A 22,286-nucleotide genomic window follows, 5' to 3' on the forward strand; every position below is an offset into this window, starting at 1 on the left:
AGGGCTGTGAGTAAAAGTGTGATTAATTTAAATTACTTATTCCCACAGAGACACTTTTTTTTTTTTTTTGCTTTTTAGGGCTGCATGCACAGCATATGAAGGTTTCCAGGCTAGGGGTCCAACTGGAGCTACAGCTGCCAGCCTACGCCACAGCCACAGCAATGCTGGATCCAAGCCAAATCAGCAGCCTACACCACAGCTCATGGCAACAGCAGATCCTTAAGCCACTGAGCAAGACCAGGGATTGAACCTGCAACCTCATGGTTCCTAGTTGGATTCGTTTCTGCTGCACCACCACAGGGAACTCATTTATTTATTTATTTATTTATTTATTTATTTATTTATTTATTCCTTCAGAGATACTTTAAGATTACTCTCAGATTTTATCTCCAGAATGAATATATAATATAAATACTTTAGCACAATATTTTATAGGGAGGTTATATAAAAGTAATTCAAAGATAAGTACATATACATACAATGTTCTGTAATAGTGTAGATTATTTTCCATATGTAATTACATTTTCTTGTCAAAACTGATACAGGTGCATAAATTGTTTAAAAATTATTTATAAATCTTCATTTATAAATTGTTTCAACTTCACCTGTTATATCTCAGTAGGAAATGAGAGACATCTAGACTCCATGCAAAATTAAATTTTATAGTGTACTGTCTTCTGAGATGCCTCTTAGTAAATTAAATAGAGACACCTCGAAGTACTATCTGGTTTCCTTAAACTACATTGATTGTCGGAGAAGCAGTCGTAGTTCTGCAGTGGGGCTTAAATATAGCTGAAAATTCTCTAGAAACTATACAGTAATAAAGGAATCTATAATGTTTGATTGAAATTATATATATATTTATGTGTGTGTGTGTATATATATATTTTTTGCTTTTTAGGGCCACACCCACAGCATATGGAGATTCCCAGGCTAAGGGTCAAATCAGAGCTACAACTGCCAGCCTTTGCCACTACCACAGCCATGCTAGATCCGAGCCACATCTGCAACCTACATCACAGCTCCTGGCAATGCCAAATCCTTAACCCACTGAGTGAGGCCAGGGAATTGAACCTGCAACCTCATTATTCCTAGTCAAATTCATTTCCACTGCACTATACCACAGTGGGAACTCCTGAAGTACTATTTTGGGAAAAGAATTTCCTCTACCTATGGAGTCTCTATGGAATTATGACTCAAGAGTTTATACCTGTTGGAAAAGTAACCTCCAAAAAAAGAGTTGAGCAATCAAAGACAAATGCAGGTGATAATTTTAAAAGTCTATATAATCAGATAAACAGATATGAAGACAGCTCAAATGCCAAGAGTCTTGTTTTCTCCTGTATATATTTACATGAAAAAAATTGCAAACTGAAAAAAGCATATGACACTGTTTATGGCATTTTATCCACTGAGCAGATTTTAACAATTTAAGCATTTACTGAAAATATCCTGTAAATTGTTATGCATGCATTATTAATACCACACCATCAGCTTAGCTTTTAAATATTAATACTTACTTTTCTCAAAAGTAAATTTATTTATAGCAGCTTTGTAGTTTTACATTAATCATTGTTCCATAACAGAAAGTGATTCAACATTAACTGATATTTTCAACTCATTTATAGTCATTTTCTTTTTTACCATTGTATAGTAAAATTTTTAAAAATTATTATTAGGTAAATAGTCTTGAAAATTGATTATTATTTAACTTAGTGTTTGGGTTCTCTGAATGCTAAGGGGAAAGTCATGGTAGTAGAGATAGTAAAAATCTTTCAGAAACTAAAGGGAATGCTAAATATAGCACTAAAGATTATATCAGAACAAATTCAGTAACGTTATCTTATTTCTTTACTGTTTTGAATACTGAGAAGCAAATCAATTTCAATCAACTTTGTATTTCTAGTCATCTTATTTATTTTCAAGCTATTCTTTATAGTGCCACTTTTCCATATTCGTTTTATATATTAACACAAAAAATAATGCTTCTGGGCCTGGAAGTTCCCCTGTGGCATAGTGGGTTAAGGATCTGGCTTTGCTGCAGCTGTGACACAAGCTGCAAGTGTGGCTTGGGTTTGATCCCTCACCCAGGAGCTCCCACATGGCACAGATGCAGCCAAAAAACAAAAAACACCCAACAACTTCTAATCATATATATAATGTATGCCAAATTAAATATATTTGGGATTATGCTTTACATGTAAAGCCTCAGTAATCGAATTACTGACCTCCTCGCCTATCTTACATGCACAGGCAAAGAAAATTTTGCAATATTTAAGGAATTTTAGGGAGTGTATACACAAGCAGAATGTTAAATATTTTTTTCAGTAGAAACATTTGCTCATTTTCTTTTGTCCATATTTACCAAGCAAAGTCCAAGTGCATGGAGCAAATAAGCTGAAGGTATAAAAGGCCATGGCATATGGAAGTTCCCAGGCTAGCAGCTGAATCAGAGCCACAGCAAAGCAGAAGCCGAGCCACATCTTTGACCTACATGGCAGCTCACCACAATGCTGGATCCTTAACCCACTGAGCAAGGCCAGAGAATGAACTCAAGTCCTCCAAGACACTAATCGGGTTCATTATCACTGAGCCATGCTGGGGACTCCGATAAAGTAATTTCGCTCATGTTTTAATTTCTGCTGGAACCCAAATATTTTGTGAAGTAATATGTCTCACAATCAACATTAGGATTTGCTGCATAAAAGAAAATATATGTTCCCACAGTTGATTTCAACTATGATTTATCAGTAATAGCATCTTGAAGAAATGTTTGTCTAGAGGTATGTAATTTGCAGTGTCATTCCACATTACATTTTTTTTTAGTCAGCAGTAAAGTAGGTGATACAGAGAAAAATGAAAGAAATGTTTGAAAATCAGACTTCCAAGTGGAACTGAGACAAGAATGCTATTCAAATATTTTGTTACTTTGAAAATATCAACAAAAGCCAATGTTATATACTGTAAATAGAAATATAAGCTTGTTTTATGAGTCACATAAAGCTAGCATATGAAATCCCAGTAGAGAAAAACTCAATAATTTTAGTAAATATTTAAATATGGAAAGAAATGAAAAATCTAAAACTTCTGAAGTCAGGGACTATGCAGATCCGAAACAGACTAAACTAATCAAAATTATTTTAATAAAGATTGGGCATCATACTTGAGAAGTATTGATTTTGCAATATTTAATTAAAGTTTTATGAATATTTTATTAAACATTTAATGATCTATTTTATTAAAGATAAGTAAGATAATACATAGATGTCACTGAAACTGGGACATATTTAACCAATGTAAGATAAATGAAGCAAAAAAGTAGGATACTCCCCTTTCATCCACATGATGGCGCTGGAAACCACAAGTTGTTTGGTTTTTTTAAAAACAACAAAGGAATACAGGGAGTTTATGTTCCTTAGAAAGGAAAAAAGCCACTCCATTTTCTCACTCTGCTGCTGAAGCTCAAAAGGTGAGCAAATAGAAATTTATACTATATTGGGGATTCAGTTTCCAAAAGATATGTGGTAGTGCAATAGACGTTTGAAAATTGCAAAGAATTTGCGATGGTATATTCCCAGAGAAGTAGGAGATCCTGGAGCCTGCCGCTCTCGCTTCTGCTCCTCGCAGCCTGGGAGGCCGGGAGTGGCCAGATTCACTACTCGGTCCCCGAGGAGGCCAAACACGGCACCTTCGTGGGCCGCATCGCCCAGGACCTGGGGCTGGAGCTGGCCGAGCTGGTGCCGCGCCTGTTCCGGATGGCGTCCAAAGGCGGCGGGGACCTTCTGGAGGTAAACCTGCAGAATGGCATTTTGTTTGTGAATTCTCGGATCGACCGGGAGGAGCTGTGCGGGCGGAGCCTGGAGTGCAGCATCCACCTAGAGGTGATCGTGGAGCGGCCGCTGCAGGTGTTCCACGTGGAGGTGGAGGTGAAGGACATTAACGACAACCCGCCCAGGTTCTTGCGACAGGAACAAACACTCTTTATTTTAGAGTCAAGAGTAGCGGATTCCCGGTTTCCGCTAGAGGGCGCATCTGATATGGATATCGGAAGAAACGCAGACTTGAGATACAAGTTACAAGCTAATGAATATTTTGACGTGGATGTTAAAACAAATGACGAGGAAACCCACTTTTTAGAGCTAGTTTTGAAGAAACCAGTAGATAGGGAAGAAACGCAAGAACATCGTTTATTGCTGATTGCAATTGATGGAGGAAAACCTGAACTAACAGGTACAGTCCAGTTATTGATCAATGTGTTGGATGCGAACGATAATGCCCCAGAGTTTGATAAATCAATTTATAATGTCAGATTACTGGAAAATGCACCGAATGGGACATTAGTTATTAAACTGAATGCCTCAGATGCGGATGAGGGCATTAATAAGGAAATAGTGTACCTCTTTAGTAATCTCGTTCTTGACAATGTAAAATCTAAATTCGCAATCCATGCTAATAGTGGAGAAATAACAGTTAAGGGAAAACTGGATTACGAAGACTGTAATTTATATGAAATTAATATTGATGCTGTTGATAAAAGTCCATTCCCATTAACTGGACACTGTAAAGTAATAGTAAAACTCCTAGACGAGAATGATAATAACCCAGAGATAGTCATAACTTCCCTGTCTCTGCCTGTGCAAGAGGACACACCCCCGGGTACTGTCATCGCCCTGATCAGTTTGTCCGACCGTGACTCGGGTGCCAATGGGCAGGTGACCTGCTCGCTGACGCCCCACAGCCCCTTCAAGCTGGTGTCCACCTTCAAGAATTACTATTCGCTGGTGCTGGACGGCACCTTGGACCGCGAGAGCGTGGCGAGCTACGAGCTGGTGGTGACCGCGCGGGACGGCGGCTCGCCTTCGCTGTGGGCCACGGCCAGCGTGTCGGTGGAGGTGGGCGACGTGAACGACAACGCGCCGGTGTTCGCGCAGCCCGAGTACACGGTGTTCGTGAAGGAGAACAACGCGCCCGGCTGCCACATCTTCACGGTGTCGGCGCGCGACGCGGACGCGCAGGAGAACGCGCGGGTGGCCTACTCGCTGGTGGAGCGGCGGGTGGGCGAGCGCGCGCTGTCGAGCTACGTGTCGGTGCACGCGGAGAGCGGCAAGGTGTTCGCGCTGCAGCCGCTGGACCGCGAGGAGCTGGAGCTGCTGCAGGTCGGGGTGAGCGCGCGCGACGCGGGCGCGCCGCCTCTGGGCAGCAACGTGACGCTGCAGGTGTTCGTGCTGGACGAGAACGACAACGCGCCGGCGCTGCTGCCGCCGCCGCCGCCGTCGCCTTGGGCGCCGCCCGGGTGGCCCGGGGGCGCGGGCGGCGGGGCGGGCGTGGTGAGCCAGCGGGTGGCGCGGTGGGTGGGCGCGGGCCAGGTGGTGGCGAAGGTGCGCGCGGTGGACGCGGACTCGGGCTACAACGCGTGGCTGTCGTACGAGCTGCAGGAGGCGGCGTCGGGGGGCGCGCGGAGCGCGTTCCGCGTGGGGCTGTACACGGGCGAGATCAGCACGACGCGCGCCCTGGACGAGGCGGACGCGGCGCGCCAGCGCCTGCTGGTGCTGGTGAAGGACCACGGCGAGCCGGCGCTGACGGCCACGGCCACCGTGCTGCTGTGGCTGGAGGACGGCGGCCCGGCGCCCAAGGCGTCCTCGCGGCGGGTGGTGGGCCCCGCGGCGGCGGAGGCGGCGCTGGTGGACGTGCACGTGTACCTGGTGGTGGCGATCTGCGCGGTGTCGAGCCTGCTGGTGCTGACGCTGCTGGTGTACACGGCGCTGCGGTGCTCGGCGCCGCGCGGCGAGGGCGCGTGCGTGCCCGGGCAGGCGCGGCTGGTGTGCTCGAGCGCGGTGGGCAGCTGGTCTTCCTCTCCGCGGCGGCAGCGGCAGCAGGTGTGCTCTGGGGAGGGGCCGCCCAAGGCCGACCTCATGGCCTTCAGCCCCAGCCTGCCTCAAGGTCCCATCTCTACAGACACAGTGAGTCTCAAAAAATCCTACCTCAGTTTTTACGTAGTTTGTTGGAGATAATTACTTTGCACTATAGTCTTTATTTCAGTAACAAACCATTTTTATAAGGTTTACTTTAATTTTATTTTAGCTGTGGTGTGCAGTGACTTGATGTGGGATCTCAGTTCCCAGACCAGGGATTGAAACTCAGCCACTGAATTCTAACGTCTAGACCACCAGGGAACTCCCCTTTGTAAGGTTTTAAAGGTTTAAGTTAATGAAGTAGTTTTCTGTGCACCATAGAAAACACTTCCAGAATTCAATTTTTAGTGAACATTTTAATTTTCAAATTTACCACGTCTTATAGAAAGTTACTTGTAAGACACATGTTTACAATATCACTTATTGTCAAAGTCTCATATTGTGACACACAGACATGTTCACATCACCGTGTCAATTTGCCTTCTTTTCTTCTCCATAGACTGTCGATTATTTGAGTGCTTATATTACACAAATTCAGATAATTTTTTAGTAGTATTTGTGCATTGAGTGATTCTTTCATGTTTGTTTATATGGTAGGCCTTGGCATAGTCCTGGTGAATTTGATATTTATAACTTAAAATTTTAGCTCTACTGGCTTCATTTCGTTCATTTTTTTGAACACAAAATACTTTGATATGATTTAAAGTGATTGAGAATGTTTTCCTTCCATTTCCAATATAAAGACACCATATATCTGCTTGAGAATTTCAATCTGTCCAATTTTTTGGTTATTCTTCTAGAGAAATTTTTGTGTGGGGGGGAAGGAAAGTGTAGAGTTTATTGTAAAAAGACCAGTATAAGGAGGATGAGTGGCTTGTGCTCTAAAACCAGGAACCTAGAGGATTTTTTATTTACAAATGAACTCCCCTTCCCTATTTTAACACATAATATTTGTACTGCTTTTCCTTTTTTCTTCATCTAATACATTTAACATCATTTGTCCCTCATGTCACTTAAGGAGAGTTCTCATTCTTTTTTCCCGTCTATGTTGTCCCACTTGGCAGATATATCACAATTTTCTCCCCTTAATGTCAACATTTAGTGGAACAATGGAAATGAGTTTTTCTCTACTTTTTCTTTTTCAATTCACAAATTATTATATCATTGAGAAATATTTTGAATTCTCACAGTTGGGAAGATGCTCACATTTTTGAGTTTAAAAACTTTTGTATTTATTGTTGCTCTTTGTTTTTAGATTTAAAAAAACTGTACTGCGATACAAACTTTCCTCTTGAGTTTATTGTTTTTTCATAGATTTTTTTTACAACAAAGCTGTCCATTTTAATCTCCCATAGGCAAGAATGCACTCCATCTCAAATACAAAAAAACTGTTTTGCTTCTCATGTTGGGGGATACTTTGTATTACTGTTATTTTGTGAGGATTTTGCAAGTAAATCAGAATTCTGGAGAAGGGTGGGTATTGGCATGTTTCCACTGGAAAAGTCTTCTTTTTAACTTGCATTGTCTGCTTTTGAGAACTTTATGTACAGTTGGTGACATTATAGATGAATTCATGGTAAAATTGACATTTGACATGACTTTGATATTAGGGTAGCATTTTTTACAGGTGAAGATGGAGGTAATTAAAACAAACTTGAACAAAGGTTGTATTGAGGAAGAAGTGTGACCTATACTGTCTGCAAAAAAGAAATAATATTGGAGAGTAGTTAAAAATGACACTATTAGGAGTTCCCATCCTTTCTCAGTGGTAATGAACCTGACTAGTTTCCATGGAGAACCAGGTTTGATCCCTGGCCTCGCTCAGTGGGTTAAGGGTTGAGCATTGCCTTGAGCTGTGGTATGGGTCTCAGATGCAGCTTGTATCTGGCATTGCTGTGGCTGTGGTGTAGGCTGGCAGCTACAGCTCAGATTTGACCCCTAGCTTGGGAACCTCCATATGCTGAGGGTGTGGCTCTAAAAAGACAACCCCCCCCAAAACCCACTATTAATGGTGGGTTTGTGATCATATCTCAGGTCACATAAAAGTGATTCTAACATCTTGGAGTTTCTGCATTTACTGGAATTCCATAAAAGCTGTACCCATGAAGATAAATATGGTGGTATGTGAAAAGAGAGTTGGACTATAGGCTGAATTTGAATAGGGCGGTCACATGAGATGGAGTTATAAAAAAAAAATCCATATAGGTGACATGTAGAATGTTCATACCATTAAATAAAAGGTGAAATTCAAGGATTTGAATTTGGGGGATAGTAATGATTTCTCTCCATAATCTTCAAATTATAATCAAATTATTTTCTAGGAGACATCAGCATATAAAGGTAAAAGTGACAATTATAACCATAGGAGGGGGGAAAAAATGTGGGCTTGGGAATATCTTCGATAAAAGTCTAATTTGAAATGTTGGAAGTGGATGAGAACACTCAAAGGAAAGCATGTAAGAGCTTGAGGTGGAGAGAAAAGCATAGTCATTTAGGAGCAGCTGAAGGATCACAGCAGAATAGAACAAGGGGTGGAAAAATTCCACGAGATTTTGCAGTGATGGAGAAAAACGCAAAGGAAAATATTTTGCGGGGCACACCCCAGTATAAGCGGCAGAAATTAAAAAATGTCGGAAAGAAAATGCACTAAACATTTTATCTTTCATTATTAAATAAAATAAATATCATTAAGAGTGGTTGGTGTTCGCTGAACAAAGAAAGAATGATGGACTTTAATAACCCACAAGGTTTAAAAAATTTTGATAAAATTTGTTAATTTTAAATTATTCTCTTTATCAGCACAAGATATAATAGCATATCCTGTGTCAGAGATACATGCACACATTTCTTGTCTACACAAAGTATGTAGTATGGATTGCACTTATAATTACTAAGCCTGGTTTATATCACACTTAAATTTTCTAAACTGGTTGATAACTCTATTTACATTATTTGGAGGAATGATGTTTCCCTATGAATATTTTGGTCCTTTACCCTACTAATACAAGAAGGCAGATAAGATAAAACTGACTCTGAAAATTACAAATATGAGATTTAGTATTAAATTAGGACAAAAATATGTATCTTTGTTATAGAAATATATCTGCATCTCTATTTTAATGTCAAGAACTAAAGCATAGCACAGTTGTAAATTCACTTCTTACCTTTTGGAGCCGCTTGATGTCGCTGTGTACCGTGAAGTCACACTAGTTGTGATTCAAGTCCATTTCTCCCTTGACTGCATCCTTGCTCGAGTGTTGAGTGATGGCGGGCGCAGGAGAACTGAATTAACAGACTCGGGCTCATACAATATTTCACCTTAACGCCTAGACAAGATCTTCTGATGGAAATAAAGCCGCAAGTATTTGAAATGGTTATTACCCCCGAAGGCCGACTGGGATCCAGGTGTTTGCTTCTTTCGCTTCTGCTCCTCGCAGCCTGGGAGGCGGGGAGCGGCCATACCCACTACTCGGTCCCCGAGGAGGCCAAACACGGCACCTTCGTGGGCCGCATCGCCCAGGACCTGGGGCTGGAGCTGGCCGAGCTGGTGCCGCGCCTGTTCCGGATGGCGTCCAAAGGCGGCGGGGACCTTCTGGAGGTAAACCTGCAGAATGGCATTTTGTTTGTGAATTCTCGGATCGACCGGGAGGAGCTGTGCGGGCGGAGCCTGGAGTGCAGCATCCACCTGGAGGTGATCGTGGAGCGGCCGCTGCAGGTGTTCCACGTGGAGGTGGAGGTGAAGGACATTAACGACAACCCGCCTGTGTTCCCAGTAAAAGAACAAAGAGTGTTGATTTACGAGTCTAGGCTGCCAGATTCCTTGTTTCCACTAGAGGGCGCGTCGGATGCAGATGTGGGCTCAAATTCTATCCTAACCTACAAACTCAGTTCCAACGAATATTTCGCTCTAGATGTGAAAAAAAACAGTGATGACAGTACGCAAATTGGACTCCTGTTAAGGAAATCCTTGGACAGAGAGGAAACTCCCGAACATAACTTATTCCTCATGGCCACTGACCAAGGCAAACCTGAGCTCACTGGCACTGTTCAGCTGCTGGTCACTGTACTGGATGTGAATGACAATGCTCCCAGTTTTGGGCAGTCTGAATATGAAGTAAAAATATTTGAAAACTCAGATGATGGAACAATAGTTATCAGACTGAATGCTTCTGATAGGGATGAAGGATCGAATGGGGAGATTTCATACTCTTTTAATAGTCTTGTTCCACCCATAGTTACTAACAAGTTTAGAATAGATTCAAATACTGGAGAAATAGTAATTCAAGGGAATTTAGATTTTGAAAAAGAAAATTTATACAAAATCCGGGTTGATGCGACAGACAAAGGCCACCCTCCCATGGCTGGTCATTGCACAGTTTTAGTGAAAGTTTTGGATAAAAATGATAACGTCCCTCAGATTGCATTAACTTCCTTATCCTTGCCTGTCCGAGAGGACGCTCAATTTGGAACTGTCATTGCCCTAATTAGCGTATCCGATCTTGACTCAGGTGCCAATGGGCAGGTGACCTGCTCGCTGATGCCCCACAGCCCCTTCAAGCTGGTGTCCACCTTCAAGAATTACTATTCGCTGGTGCTGGACGGCACCTTGGACCGCGAGAGCGTGGCGAGCTACGAGCTGGTGGTGACCGCGCGGGACGGCGGCTCGCCTTCGCTGTGGGCCACGGCCAGCGTGTCGGTGGAGGTGGGCGACGTGAACGACAACGCGCCGGTGTTCGCGCAGCCCGAGTACACGGTGTTCGTGAAGGAGAACAACGCGCCCGGCTGCCACATCTTCACGGTGTCGGCGCGCGACGCGGACGCGCAGGAGAACGCGCGGGTGGCCTACTCGCTGGTGGAGCGGCGGGTGGGCGAGCGCGCGCTGTCGAGCTACGTGTCGGTGCACGCGGAGAGCGGCAAGGTGTTCGCGCTGCAGCCGCTGGACCGCGAGGAGCTGGAGCTGCTGCAGGTCGGGGTGAGCGCGCGCGACGCGGGCGCGCCGCCTCTGGGCAGCAACGTGACGCTGCAGGTGTTCGTGCTGGACGAGAACGACAACGCGCCGGCGCTGCTGCCGCCGCCGCCGCCGTCGCCTTGGGCGCCGCCCGGGTGGCCCGGGGGCGCGGGCGGCGGGGCGGGCGTGGTGAGCCAGCGGGTGGCGCGGTGGGTGGGCGCGGGCCAGGTGGTGGCGAAGGTGCGCGCGGTGGACGCGGACTCGGGCTACAACGCGTGGCTGTCGTACGAGCTGCAGGAGGCGGCGTCGGGGGCGGCGTCGGGGGGCGCGCGGAGCGCGTTCCGCGTGGGGCTGTACACGGGCGAGATCAGCACGACGCGCGCCCTGGACGAGGCGGACGCGGCGCGCCAGCGCCTGCTGGTGCTGGTGAGGGACCACGGCGAGCCGGCGCTGACGGCCACGGCCACCGTGCTGCTGTGGCTGGAGGACGGCGGCCCGGCGCCCAAGGCGTCCTCGCGGCGGGTGGTGGGCCCCGCGGCGGCGGAGGCGGCGCTGGTGGACGTGCACGTGTACCTGGTGGTGGCGATCTGCGCGGTGTCGAGCCTGCTGGTGCTGACGCTGCTGGTGTACACGGCGCTGCGGTGCTCGGCGCCGCGCGGCGAGGGCGCGTGCGTGCCCGGGCAGGCGCGGCTGGTGTGCTCGAGCGCGGTGGGCAGCTGGTCTTCGTCTCCGCGGCGGCGGCGGCGGCAGCGGCAGCAGGTGTGCTCTGGGGAGGGGCCACCCAAGGCCGACCTCATGGCCTTCAGCCCCAACCTGCCTCCGTGTCCAGTAGTGGCAGATATGGGCGAGCATCAGGATTTAAATGCTGATCATTGTTCCACGGTAAGTCTGAATTTCCATAATTACCAGTTGATGCTTACTTTGAAATGTTATAATTTTTCTCTTAACGTTTCTGTTTACAAGTTCCTGTTTTTAAAATTCTGAATAGTTTTACATCTATACATCTTTTTTGTTAATTGTTATGATCTCTTTGGTTTGTTAATCTTACAGTAGAAAGACATTATTCATTCTACACTGCAATATTTTTTTTTGAAATTCAAAATATCCTTGAATATATCCATTTGTGGTGCACCTCACAACTTGTGGTAGTATTATTCTTTCTTATTAATTCTGCAGTGCTTTCTATTTTTTGCCTTTGCCCTTCAGAAGGTTTATTTCATATTCACTAATATTTAACGAACTATTGAAAGTTCAGTATCACTTTTTTGCCTATCCTCTTATCCTTTCCACTTCTTTCTTTTCTTCTCTTCCTCTTCCTTCTGCTCTTCTTCTCCTTCTCTTTCTCCTTGTCCTTCTCCTTCTTCTGGGCTGATGGCTTTTGTTTAGCCAGCACTTTCAAGGAATTCCCTTTGTGTAAGGACACTGTCCATCCTATCTTCATCTAGATTCCTTTTTGGTTCTGGTGATTCTAAGAGTTCAAGACTTCACGGCGCTCATTTACTGTTGGTCTTTAAACCATTTAGAGATAAAGTACAGAAAATTATTTACCCAACTGTATATTTCAGACCTAGATAAAGAGTGCAGGGGACATTTCATGGTCTTTTAACTACCATGTGACACCCATGGTTATTGCTCTGTTTATCAGGGACCCAAATTAACTCAGTAGTAAGTGCTTACTAAAGTTTGGCTATTAATGCTTGTACTTCAATTACTTTGACCAAGTAAATTCTGGTAAAGTCTACATTACATTCTCAGACTCTACTTACGTTCAAATTTTATTTGGTGGTTTTTTTTTTTTAATGGAGAGCTATTTCTTCAATTTAATGGTTTCGTTCTTCACTCTGTACATAACTTGAACTATTCATTATTACTTAACATGCAGGAAGCAGAGAATAGTGTTAGTTGTTGTGAGTTTTGAAGCCATCCTTCCTTTCCACACTTCCTCTTACCAATTTTATTCTGTGCAACAGTGCATAACTGCTTATCCTCTCTTTTTTCGGTTTTCCACCTGTAAAGTTAGGATGAAAAATAGTAATACCTGTCACAGGTAATTGCTTTAAATATTTAGTAAGTTGTTGCTTACATGGTGCTTATGATATTATTAGCTCAGTAGTAAGTGCTTACTAAAGTTTGGCTATTAATATTCTGCAGAAGAAGAGGAAATATAAGGTGTCAGAAAATTGTAATAATTGCTTTCTTTTTTATGTAACAGTTACCTGCTTTTTATTTTTAGGGAGGCCATAATTACCCAATTAATCCAAGATGCCTCTAATACTTTGAATGCCACTCACTACATTGCAAAAAAAATTTAAATCAGTGTTTTTGATGCTGAAAATCAGGACTTTGCATTGGAAAAGCTTTTTGGATTAAAAAAATGCAATTAAGCTACTTAGCCCTTGTACTTTGCTGAAGGTGATCTTAACTTTTTGCATTAAAAGCGTGTTTCCCCATGTAGTGTTAGACTACCTTAAACTGGAATGGCATATTTTCCCATATTTAAAAGTTGCCCAAGGTTCATCAGAGGACTGAACTGGGGTTTGTGCTCCCCAATGTGTTTATTTTCTATTCTTAAAACAGTAGAAAACCATTAGGCTTTCTGCTTTTTAAAAAATAAGGACACAATCATTTTAAAATATATACTGCTGGCCTTTGTTTAGCCAGCACTTTCAAGGAATTCCCTTTGTGTAAGGACACTGTCCATCCTATCTTCATCTAGATTCCAGACCACTGTTATACTAAACAGCAATGCGTGTCATTTACATAGACAGTGATATCTTACAACTGTAAAAATAGTATGCTTTCTTAGGAAATAGAGATGAACCATAGGTATTACTCTGGAGTAAGTGGTTTGAAAATGTTCTAGGAGGGTCTGTAAGGATATGGTATTGTATCAAGAATCATTGAATTAGCAAGACCCAGCCCCTGGCTTCCAGAAATTTATAGAAAAAGAACGTGTCTGTCATATGTGAATATTACCACCCCAGAATGCCAAATATTAGAAGAGGTACAAGAAATGTAAATTTAAAAACATGTAAAGCTCTGTGATGGGGTTGAAAAGAAATAACTGCCTGTTCGCCTTGTTTAGGGAGATTTCCAATAGTTATGATATTTTTCATGTTTCTTAAATGGGAAAGTTTCCTTTGGGAGAATATTGAGTGTAATATATATTCTTGGGGACAGAGGAGCTTAAACAAATGAGTAATAGAAAATCCCTAATGTGCTTGAACACAGGGAGTAGTCTGTTTCATCAAAACATATGGTTCTCACAGGAAAGGGTATGCAATACAGCAGGAAACATAACATGAGAAAAATGTCTTAGGTAATTTGAGTACTTGATGAAGAAATTTTGACTCAACCTCTTAAGTCATGTGAAAGTTATCAGAAAATGTGAATCCATAGGAATAAATGGTATTTTTCATGAACATGACTGCCTAGACTAAGCAAAGGACAAATGGACTTGTGACAAGAGGACACAATAAGAATCTATTGCAATAATTCAGGATAGCAGCAATATTTAAAACTCGCTTAGGCAGATATTAAACTTGGAAAGCATTAGCATACTGATGTAACAATTGTACTTGTGGTCAGAAACTTGGGAGTGAAGCATTCATGAAAACTTGCTCTGTTCAGTAGAAATAAACAGGATAAAATACCCGAAGTTTGACTAAAGGACTACTTTAAGTATGATGGATGAGTATCAACATTTAGTTAATGAAGTGAATGTGTATTACAAAGAAAATTGTCTAAATCCTAATGGAGATTGTAAAAACAGGTGGGTATTCATAAAACATGAGGATTAGAAAGGAACAAAGGCATGATGATGTGAAAACCACAAACTCCTGAAACAGAACATGTGAATTGCAGTGAAAAGAAACTCAGAATTCTTCAGTGTGCTGAAGCTTGGATGTGGGATCTCACTTCTCAGCCTAAGGACTGAATCTGGGCCACCAGGGAACTCCCTTATTGTGCTTTTAAGAAATGTATGAGTTCACTGCTTATATTCTTTGCACCCTAAAAATAAACAAACTTTCTAGGTTTTTCTTCCACTAGATTCTTAAGATCCTGGGATCCTAGAGAGATCCCAGCAATTTTTTAAAACATAAATCTAAGAAACTAGAGTTTCCTGAGCTCTGAACAAAGGGTTATAAAACTGAGTATCACTAACATAATTCAATTTGTCACATAGATTTTTATCTTTATTTTCAAACTGTGTGGAAAAACATGTTTTCAAGGAAGGCACGAGGAAAGCACAATTGTAGTCACACTAAATATTCACAAGTTAAGTCTCCTAAGAATGCCTTCAACAAGTGTGAGAAATATTGTCCTATACTTGAACAAAAACAGAGAAAAAATTAAGAGATGGAAATAAAACCTGGCAATTTCTTAATATAAAGTTGTTTTTTATAATTCGTACTTACTCTTTGGGCCACATGATGTCGCTCTTTACCGGGAAATTCTCCCAATTCAAGGCAATTAAATCATCCCTTTTCGCGTTGGAAAGTCTCCACTCCTGTTTCTGAACAATGGCGGACACATCAAGATGATAAAGAAGGGATGAGAAGATTCTTCTAAATTTTGCGACAGGTTACGCAGATTAAGAAAAAAAAAACCTCAATAATTTGAAATGTACTCAAATCTAGGCGACTCGAGGATCCAACATCTACTGCTATTTTTTATAATTTTCTCAGCCTGGGAGACCGGGAGCGGCCAGGTCCACTACTCAGTCCCCGAGGAAGCCAAACACGGCACCTTCGTGGGCCGCATCGCCCAGGACCTGGGGCTGGAGCTGGCCGAGCTGGTGCCGCGCCTGTTCCGGGTGACGTCCAAAAGCCGCGGGGACCTTCTGGAGGTAAATCTGCAGAATGGCATTTTGTTTGTGAATTCTCGGATCGACCGGGAGGAGCTGTGCGGGCGGGGCTTGGAGTGCAGCATCCACCTGGAGGTGATCGTGGAGCGGCCGCTGCAGGTGTTCCACGTGGAGGTGGAGGTGAGGGACATTAACGACAACCCGCCTGTGTTCCCCGGAACACAAAAGAATCTGTTCATCGCGGAATCCAGGCCGCTTGACTCTCGGTTTCCACTAGAGGGCGCCTCGGATGCAGATATCGGCCAGAACGCGCTGCTGACTTACAGGCTGAGCTCCAATGACTATTTCTCTCTGGATGTGCCGGCCGGCGACCAAGAGGTGACACCGCTGGGGCTTGTGCTGCGGAAACCTTTAGACAGGGAAGAGTCTCCGGAACTTCAGTTAGTGCTCACGGCTACCGACAGAGGCAAACCCGAGCTGACTGGCACCGCCCAGGTACTCGTCAAAGTGTTGGACGCCAACGACAACGCCCCAGTCTTCGACAGAACTCTGTACGCGGTGAAATTACCGGAGAACGTGCCTAATGGGACGTTGGTGATGAAGCTCAACGCCTCAGATTTGGACGAAGGCTCGAATGGGGATATTATTTATTCATTCTCTAGCGACCTATCTCCAGGCTTGAAATCCAAGTTCTCCATAGACCCCCTAAGCGGGGAAATTACGGTAACAGGACCCATCGATTTTGAAGAGAGGAAAGCCTACAAAATTCGAGTAGAGGCGACGGATAAAGGTCACCTGCCACTGGCTGGTCACTGTACAGTTCTTGTGGAAGTTGTGGACGCTAATGACAATGCTCCAGAGATGACTATGACTTCTCTGTCTCTTCCTATCTCAGAGAATGCTGAGCCTGGCACAGTCATCACCTTGATTAACGTGTTTGATCAAGATTCTGGTGCTAACGGGCAAGTGACCTGCTCTCTGACGCCCCATGTCCCCTTCAAGCTGGTGTCCACCTTCAAGAATTACTATTCGCTGGTGCTGGACGGCACCTTGGACCGCGAGAGCGTGGCGAGCTACGAGCTGGTGGTGACCGCGCGGGACGGCGGCTCGCCTTCGCTGTGGGCCACGGCCAGCGTGTCGGTGGAGGTGGGCGACGTGAACGACAACGCGCCGGTGTTCGCGCAGCCCGAGTACACGGTGTTCGTGAAGGAGAACAACGCGCCCGGCTGCCACATCTTCACGGTGTCGGCGCGCGACGCGGACGCGCAGGAGAACGCGCGGGTGGCCTACTCGCTGGTGGAGCGGCGGGTGGGCGAGCGCGCGCTGTCGAGCTACGTGTCGGTGCACGCGGAGAGCGGCAAGGTGTTCGCGCTGCAGCCGCTGGACCGCGAGGAGCTGGAGCTGCTGCAGGTCGGGGTGAGCGCGCGCGACGCGGGCGCGCCGCCTCTGGGCAGCAACGTGACGCTGCAGGTGTTCGTGCTGGACGAGAACGACAACGCGCCGGCGCTGCTGCCGCCGCCGCCGCCGTCGCCTTGGGCGCCGCCCGGGTGGCCCGGGGGCGCGGGCGGCGGGGCGGGCGTGGTGAGCCAGCGGGTGGCGCGGTGGTGGGCGCGGGCCAGGTGGTGGCGAAGGTGCGCGCGGTGGACGCGGACTCGGGCTACAACGCGTGGCTGTCGTACGAGCTGCAGGAGGCGGCGTCGGGGGCGGCGTCGGGGGGCGCGCGGAGCGCGTTCCGCGTGGGGCTGTACACGGGCGAGATCAGCACGACGCGCGCCCTGGACGAGGCGGACGCGGCGCGCCAGCGCCTGCTGGTGCTGGTGAGGGACCACGGCGAGCCGGCGCTGACGGCCACGGCCACCGTGCTGCTGTGGCTGGAGGACGGCGGCCCGGCGCCCAAGGCGTCCTCGCGGCGGGTGGTGGGCCCCGCGGCGGCGGCGGAGGCGGCGCTGGTGGACGTGCACGTGTACCTGGTGGTGGCGATCTGCGCGGTGTCGAGCCTGCTGGTGCTGACGCTGCTGGTGTCCACGGCGCTGCGGTGCTCGGCGCCGCGCGGCGAGGGCGCGTGCGTGCCCGGGCAGGCGCGGCTGGTGTGCTCGAGCGCGGTGGGCAGCTGGTCTTCGTCTCCGCGGCGTTGGCGGCGGCAGCGGGTGTGCTCTGGGGAGGGGCCGCCCAAGGCCGACCTCATGGCCTTCAGCCCCAGCCTGCCTCCGTGTCCACTACCAGATGGGGAAGTCGGGGAGCAGTCTACTGGAGGCGACACTTCTAGCAAGGTGGGTTATTGCTTTTTTATTTTCATATTTTGCTTTGCGAATATTTCACTGCTCTCAAGGCCGACCTCATGGTCTTCAGCCCCAGCCTGCCTCCGTTCCCAGGCTCAGAGGACGTAGACAAATAGCAAGATTTAAATGTCGATGCTCGCAAGGAAGTAAGTCCATTTAATTGATACTACAGATTATTTAAGATGAGATTTCATAATTTTAAAGTATTTGACATTTAAAAAATAATATACATCATATTTTCACAGCTCAATATTCAAACGTTTCTGTGGTTTAAAATATTTAAGGTTAATCCATATTTCCCCAATATCCATTAAAATACTTTTTGTGTATAACATTGATTATCTTTAAGTGTAAAACGTGATAATTCGATACACCTGTATATGGCGAATTAGCAGCTGTTTTTCTGTACCAACAGACCTTATTAACCATTCTCCACATATTGGGTTTCTACTCAAATCAAATTTTCCTTGGATAAATTTATTTTTACTCAATACATTTTTTCCCATTGTAATGCCTACTTTTCTGAACATGAGAACATCAGGTGTACATGTATTCCTCCCAATGGCCTCTATTTTTCTGAATATACGTCGTAGGTATGTTTAATCTTCCTTCATATGTTGCTTTGATACTATTATCTGGTGATTACTTTTTCTTTACTGACTTTTAAGATCAGAGTCCATCCATTTCATTTTCTTCTCTCTTAGGGTCTGGTATATAGATATAAAAAAAGATATAACTACACACACATAGTCTGTATATAGTGTTTCTGTATTGGAATCATATAAGTATGATATAGTATAGTGTTTCTCTATTGGTGTCTTAAGTAGTTTAGTATAAAGTACAGAATAATAAATTCTCTTCAAAATTTGAATGTTTTTGGGAGTTGCTGCTCTGGCGCAATGTGTTAAGTATCTGACTGCAATGGCTCAGGTCGCAGTGGAGGCGTGGGCTTGATTCCCCATAAGGTGTAGTGGGTTAATGGATCTGGCATCACCACATGCTGTGGGTGTGGCCATAAAAAAATAAAAGGTGTTAAGCTTTAATAAAATGAATGTTCTCATTTTCTTCCTAAATTTATTATAGAACAGTTAAAACTAATATCAAGTGTACAAATGTTTATTACTACTTTCAGTACAATATCAATTTGAATATTTTCTTTTTCAAGATATGTTTTACTATCAGATTTTTTTTTTTTTTGCTTCTTTAGGGCCACACCTGTGGCATATGGAGGTTCTCAAGCTAGGGGTCCAACAAGAGCTATAGTTCTGGGCTATGCCACAGCCACAGCAATGCATCTACAACCTACACCACAGCTCACAGCAACTCCAGATCCTTAAACTGCTGAGTGAGGCCAGGGGTGGAACTCGCAACCTCATGGTTCCTTGTTGGATTCATTTCTGCTGTACCACAATGGGAATTCCTACTATCAGATTTTTTTTTAAAAGTCATGTCAATAATTTACCATTTTTGGAGCATCTATATATAGCAAATAATTTCTTTGATAAAAATCTTAACTCTTAATATTGAGTAAAATACTATCAGCCCTTTGTAGATGAGTTGGAATATAATGGGAAAATATTTCACATTTAAACACATTTATATATGATGTAGAAAATATTTTGATTGGAAAAACTATTAACTCCATTCTAACCAATGTGATTGCATTGGTAACCAAGTGATTAGTTTATAAATCTTTATTATGCAGAATATGGAGGATGATGAGAACTCATTAATTCAAGTAGACATTTTTAGTATTGTAAAGTAAAACTTTGAGAGTCCTAGAGTTCCCTTGGTGGCTCAGCTGTTAAGGAACCTGACTAGGATCCATGAGGATGGTGGTTTGATCCCTGGCCTTGCTCAGTGGGTTAAGGATCTGGCATGGCTGTGAGCTGTGGTGTAGTTCTCACATGTGGCTCAGATCCTGTGCTTTACTGTGGCTGTGGTGTAGGCTGGCAGCAGTAGCTCTGATTTGGCTCCCAGCCTGGGAACCTCCCTATGCCATGGGTGCAGCCCTAAAAAGCAAAAACAAACAAACAAAAACCTTTGAGAGTCCAAGAAACTTTATTATTATACTATTTATTTTTTGTCATTTTGTGGCATCTGGAAGTTCCCAGGCTATGAGTCGAATCCGCTATAGCTGCCAGACTACACCACAGCCACAGCGACGCCAGATCCAAGCTGCATCTGAGACCTACACGACAGCTCAGGAACATGCTGAATTCTTTTTTTTTTAATATATTTTAAAATTTTTTTTATTTTCCCACTGTACAGCAAGGGGCTCAGGTTATCCTTACATATATACATTACAATTATATTTTTCCCCCACCCTTTCTTCTGTTGCAACATGAGTATCTAGACAAAGTTCTCAATGCTGTTCAGCAGGATCTCCTTGTAAATCTATTCTAAGTTGTGTCTGATAAGCCCAAGCTCCCGATCCCTCCCACTCCCTCCCCCTCCCATCAGGCAGCCACAAGTCTCTTCTCCAAGTCCATGATTTTCTTTTCTGAGGAGATGTTCATTTGTGCTGGATATTAGATTCCAGTTATAAGTGATATCATATGGTATTTGTCTTTGTCTTTCTGGCTCATTTTACTCAGTATGAGATTCTCTAGTTCCATCCATGTTGCTGCAAATGGCATGATGTCATTCTTTTTTTATGGCTGAGTAGTATTCCATTGTGTATATATACCACATCTTCCGAATCCAATCATCTGTCGGTGGAGATTTGGGTTGTTTCCATGTCCTGGCTATTGCGAATAGTGCTGCAATGAACATGCGGGTGCACGTAACATGCTGAATTCTTAACCCATGGAGTGAGATCAGGGATCCAGTCTTAGTCTTCATGGATACTAGTTGGGTTTGTTGCTGCTGAGGAGTAGTGGGAACTCCTATTATTTTACTTTTCAATCTCATCTCTTGTTTTTGTTCCTCTTGTCTTTTTAAAATCTTTGCTTCTTGTAACTGTTTGATCTGCCTTGTTATTAGATAGTCACAGGTTTTGAGCATGTTCCTTTGGAGAGAATGGTGGAACTTAATGGAATGGAATGAAGGGTTTCTTGGACTCTGAATTCTTAGTTATTAATGTATTTCTTAATTTCTTGATGAGTTAGGCCCAGAGATGTGTGACATTTTTTGGCCTTTGCTCAGCTGTAAGTAATCTGGAAGCTGTATTATTTTGTGGTTTATTTTACATTTCTCCCAATGCCTTCAGTGCCTCCATTTTATTTGGTTATTAAAATGCATGTTACATAAGTTCCCTGGTGGCTCAGTGGGGTAAGGACCTGGTGGGGCAGGTTGCCACTGCTGTGGCTTGGATTGCTACTTTGTGGACTTGGGAACATCTACATGCTGCTGGCATGGCCAAAGGCAAAAAAGAAAAAAAAGGCACCTTACATAAAAGGAATAATTTTAACTTTAGTCCTCCACTTTAATGGCTGTATTTTTTAATAATGATTTTTTATTTTTTCCATTAGTAAATTAGCTGATTTACTAATGGCTGTATTTTTTATATATGCTTATCTTTATTGTACTGTTTGATGCACATACGGAGTTTTTCCTTTGGGAAAGGGATGGTATACTTGGATTTTATTATCTGTCTATGCCTACCTAATTCTTGGGTATAACTTTACTTAATTCTCTTAAGAGTTTAACTGGTTTCTAAAAACTCCTTAGGTAGAAACAGACTCTTTCCACCACCTACCATTTAGTTGACAACTTTGATCACTTCAATGATTTTAGTTCTGTGTTCCTCCAAGTTGCTACTTGATATTTGCATTTCATTTTGGAGATGTGTGTATCACACAGAGGAAGTCCAAAGCTGTCTCTTGTATTTTCATAATTTCCATTATTCTGTCTATGGTCATGCCTTTAGCTATTAAATAGTTCTTAAATTGAAAGGCACTGGAATTCAGTTATTAAATACTGTGGATTCTGAAGATTTCTGGATTAAAATCCCACCTCTACCAGTTTTTCTTCATACAGTCTTTGATAAAACATTTGTTATTTCAATTACTTGGTATCATATCCTATACATGCTGAATATGAATTCTACTGCTTAGACTTTTTGTATCAAGTAAGTTAATATTCTTATAAAAAGTTTGTCAAATACACTGTGCATGACACAGTGTAGTTATTATGATTCAAAAGAGTAACATGAGTTAATCATTGGAAAAAGGAAAGTGAAAATCTTAGAAAGTGATTGGGGCCTTCCATACTATTATTTTCCATAAAAGTTATCTTTTGTAAAGTTATTTTCAGGTTAATCTAGAATATCTCAATGTTTTGAAGTCTTTTTGATAGAATAAAAAGTTCCTCTGAAGTCAGTTTTTTTTTTTAATTTT

The 22,286-nt window shown here is 43.9% G+C and overlaps 2 protein-coding genes across 2 annotated transcripts; both read left to right on the forward strand.

The window, feature by feature from the left end:
- The first annotated feature begins 3,408 nt into the window (after positions 1 to 3,408).
- LOC125124733 (protocadherin alpha-5-like) lies at positions 3,409 to 6,011 on the forward strand. Its single transcript, XM_047774749.1, has one exon. It carries the CDS (start codon positions 3,564 to 3,566, stop codon positions 6,009 to 6,011), a length of 2,448 nt encoding a protein of 815 aa, XP_047630705.1. The 5' UTR covers positions 3,409 to 3,563.
- Positions 6,012 to 9,092: 3,081 nt separating this feature from the next.
- Positions 9,093 to 21,657, forward strand: LOC125124734 (cadherin-related tumor suppressor-like). Its single transcript, XM_047774750.1, is given in 7 exon segments — positions 9,093 to 9,121; positions 9,268 to 9,356; positions 9,359 to 11,742; positions 15,549 to 15,555; positions 15,558 to 17,267; positions 17,270 to 17,937; positions 21,619 to 21,657. Coding segments are annotated over 7 exon segments (4,926 nt in total).
- The last annotated feature ends 629 nt before the right edge of the window (positions 21,658 to 22,286 follow it).

Source organism: Phacochoerus africanus, chromosome 4, assembly GCF_016906955.1.
Source record: "Phacochoerus africanus isolate WHEZ1 chromosome 4, ROS_Pafr_v1, whole genome shotgun sequence".
Taxonomy (NCBI): Eukaryota; Metazoa; Chordata; class Mammalia; order Artiodactyla; family Suidae; genus Phacochoerus; species Phacochoerus africanus.

Excerpts from the sequence above, each read along its gene's own strand:
- LOC125124733 (XM_047774749.1), top strand. The coding sequence starts at position 3,564 with ATGGTATATTCCCAGAGAAGTAGGAGATCCTGGAGCCTGCCGCTCTCG.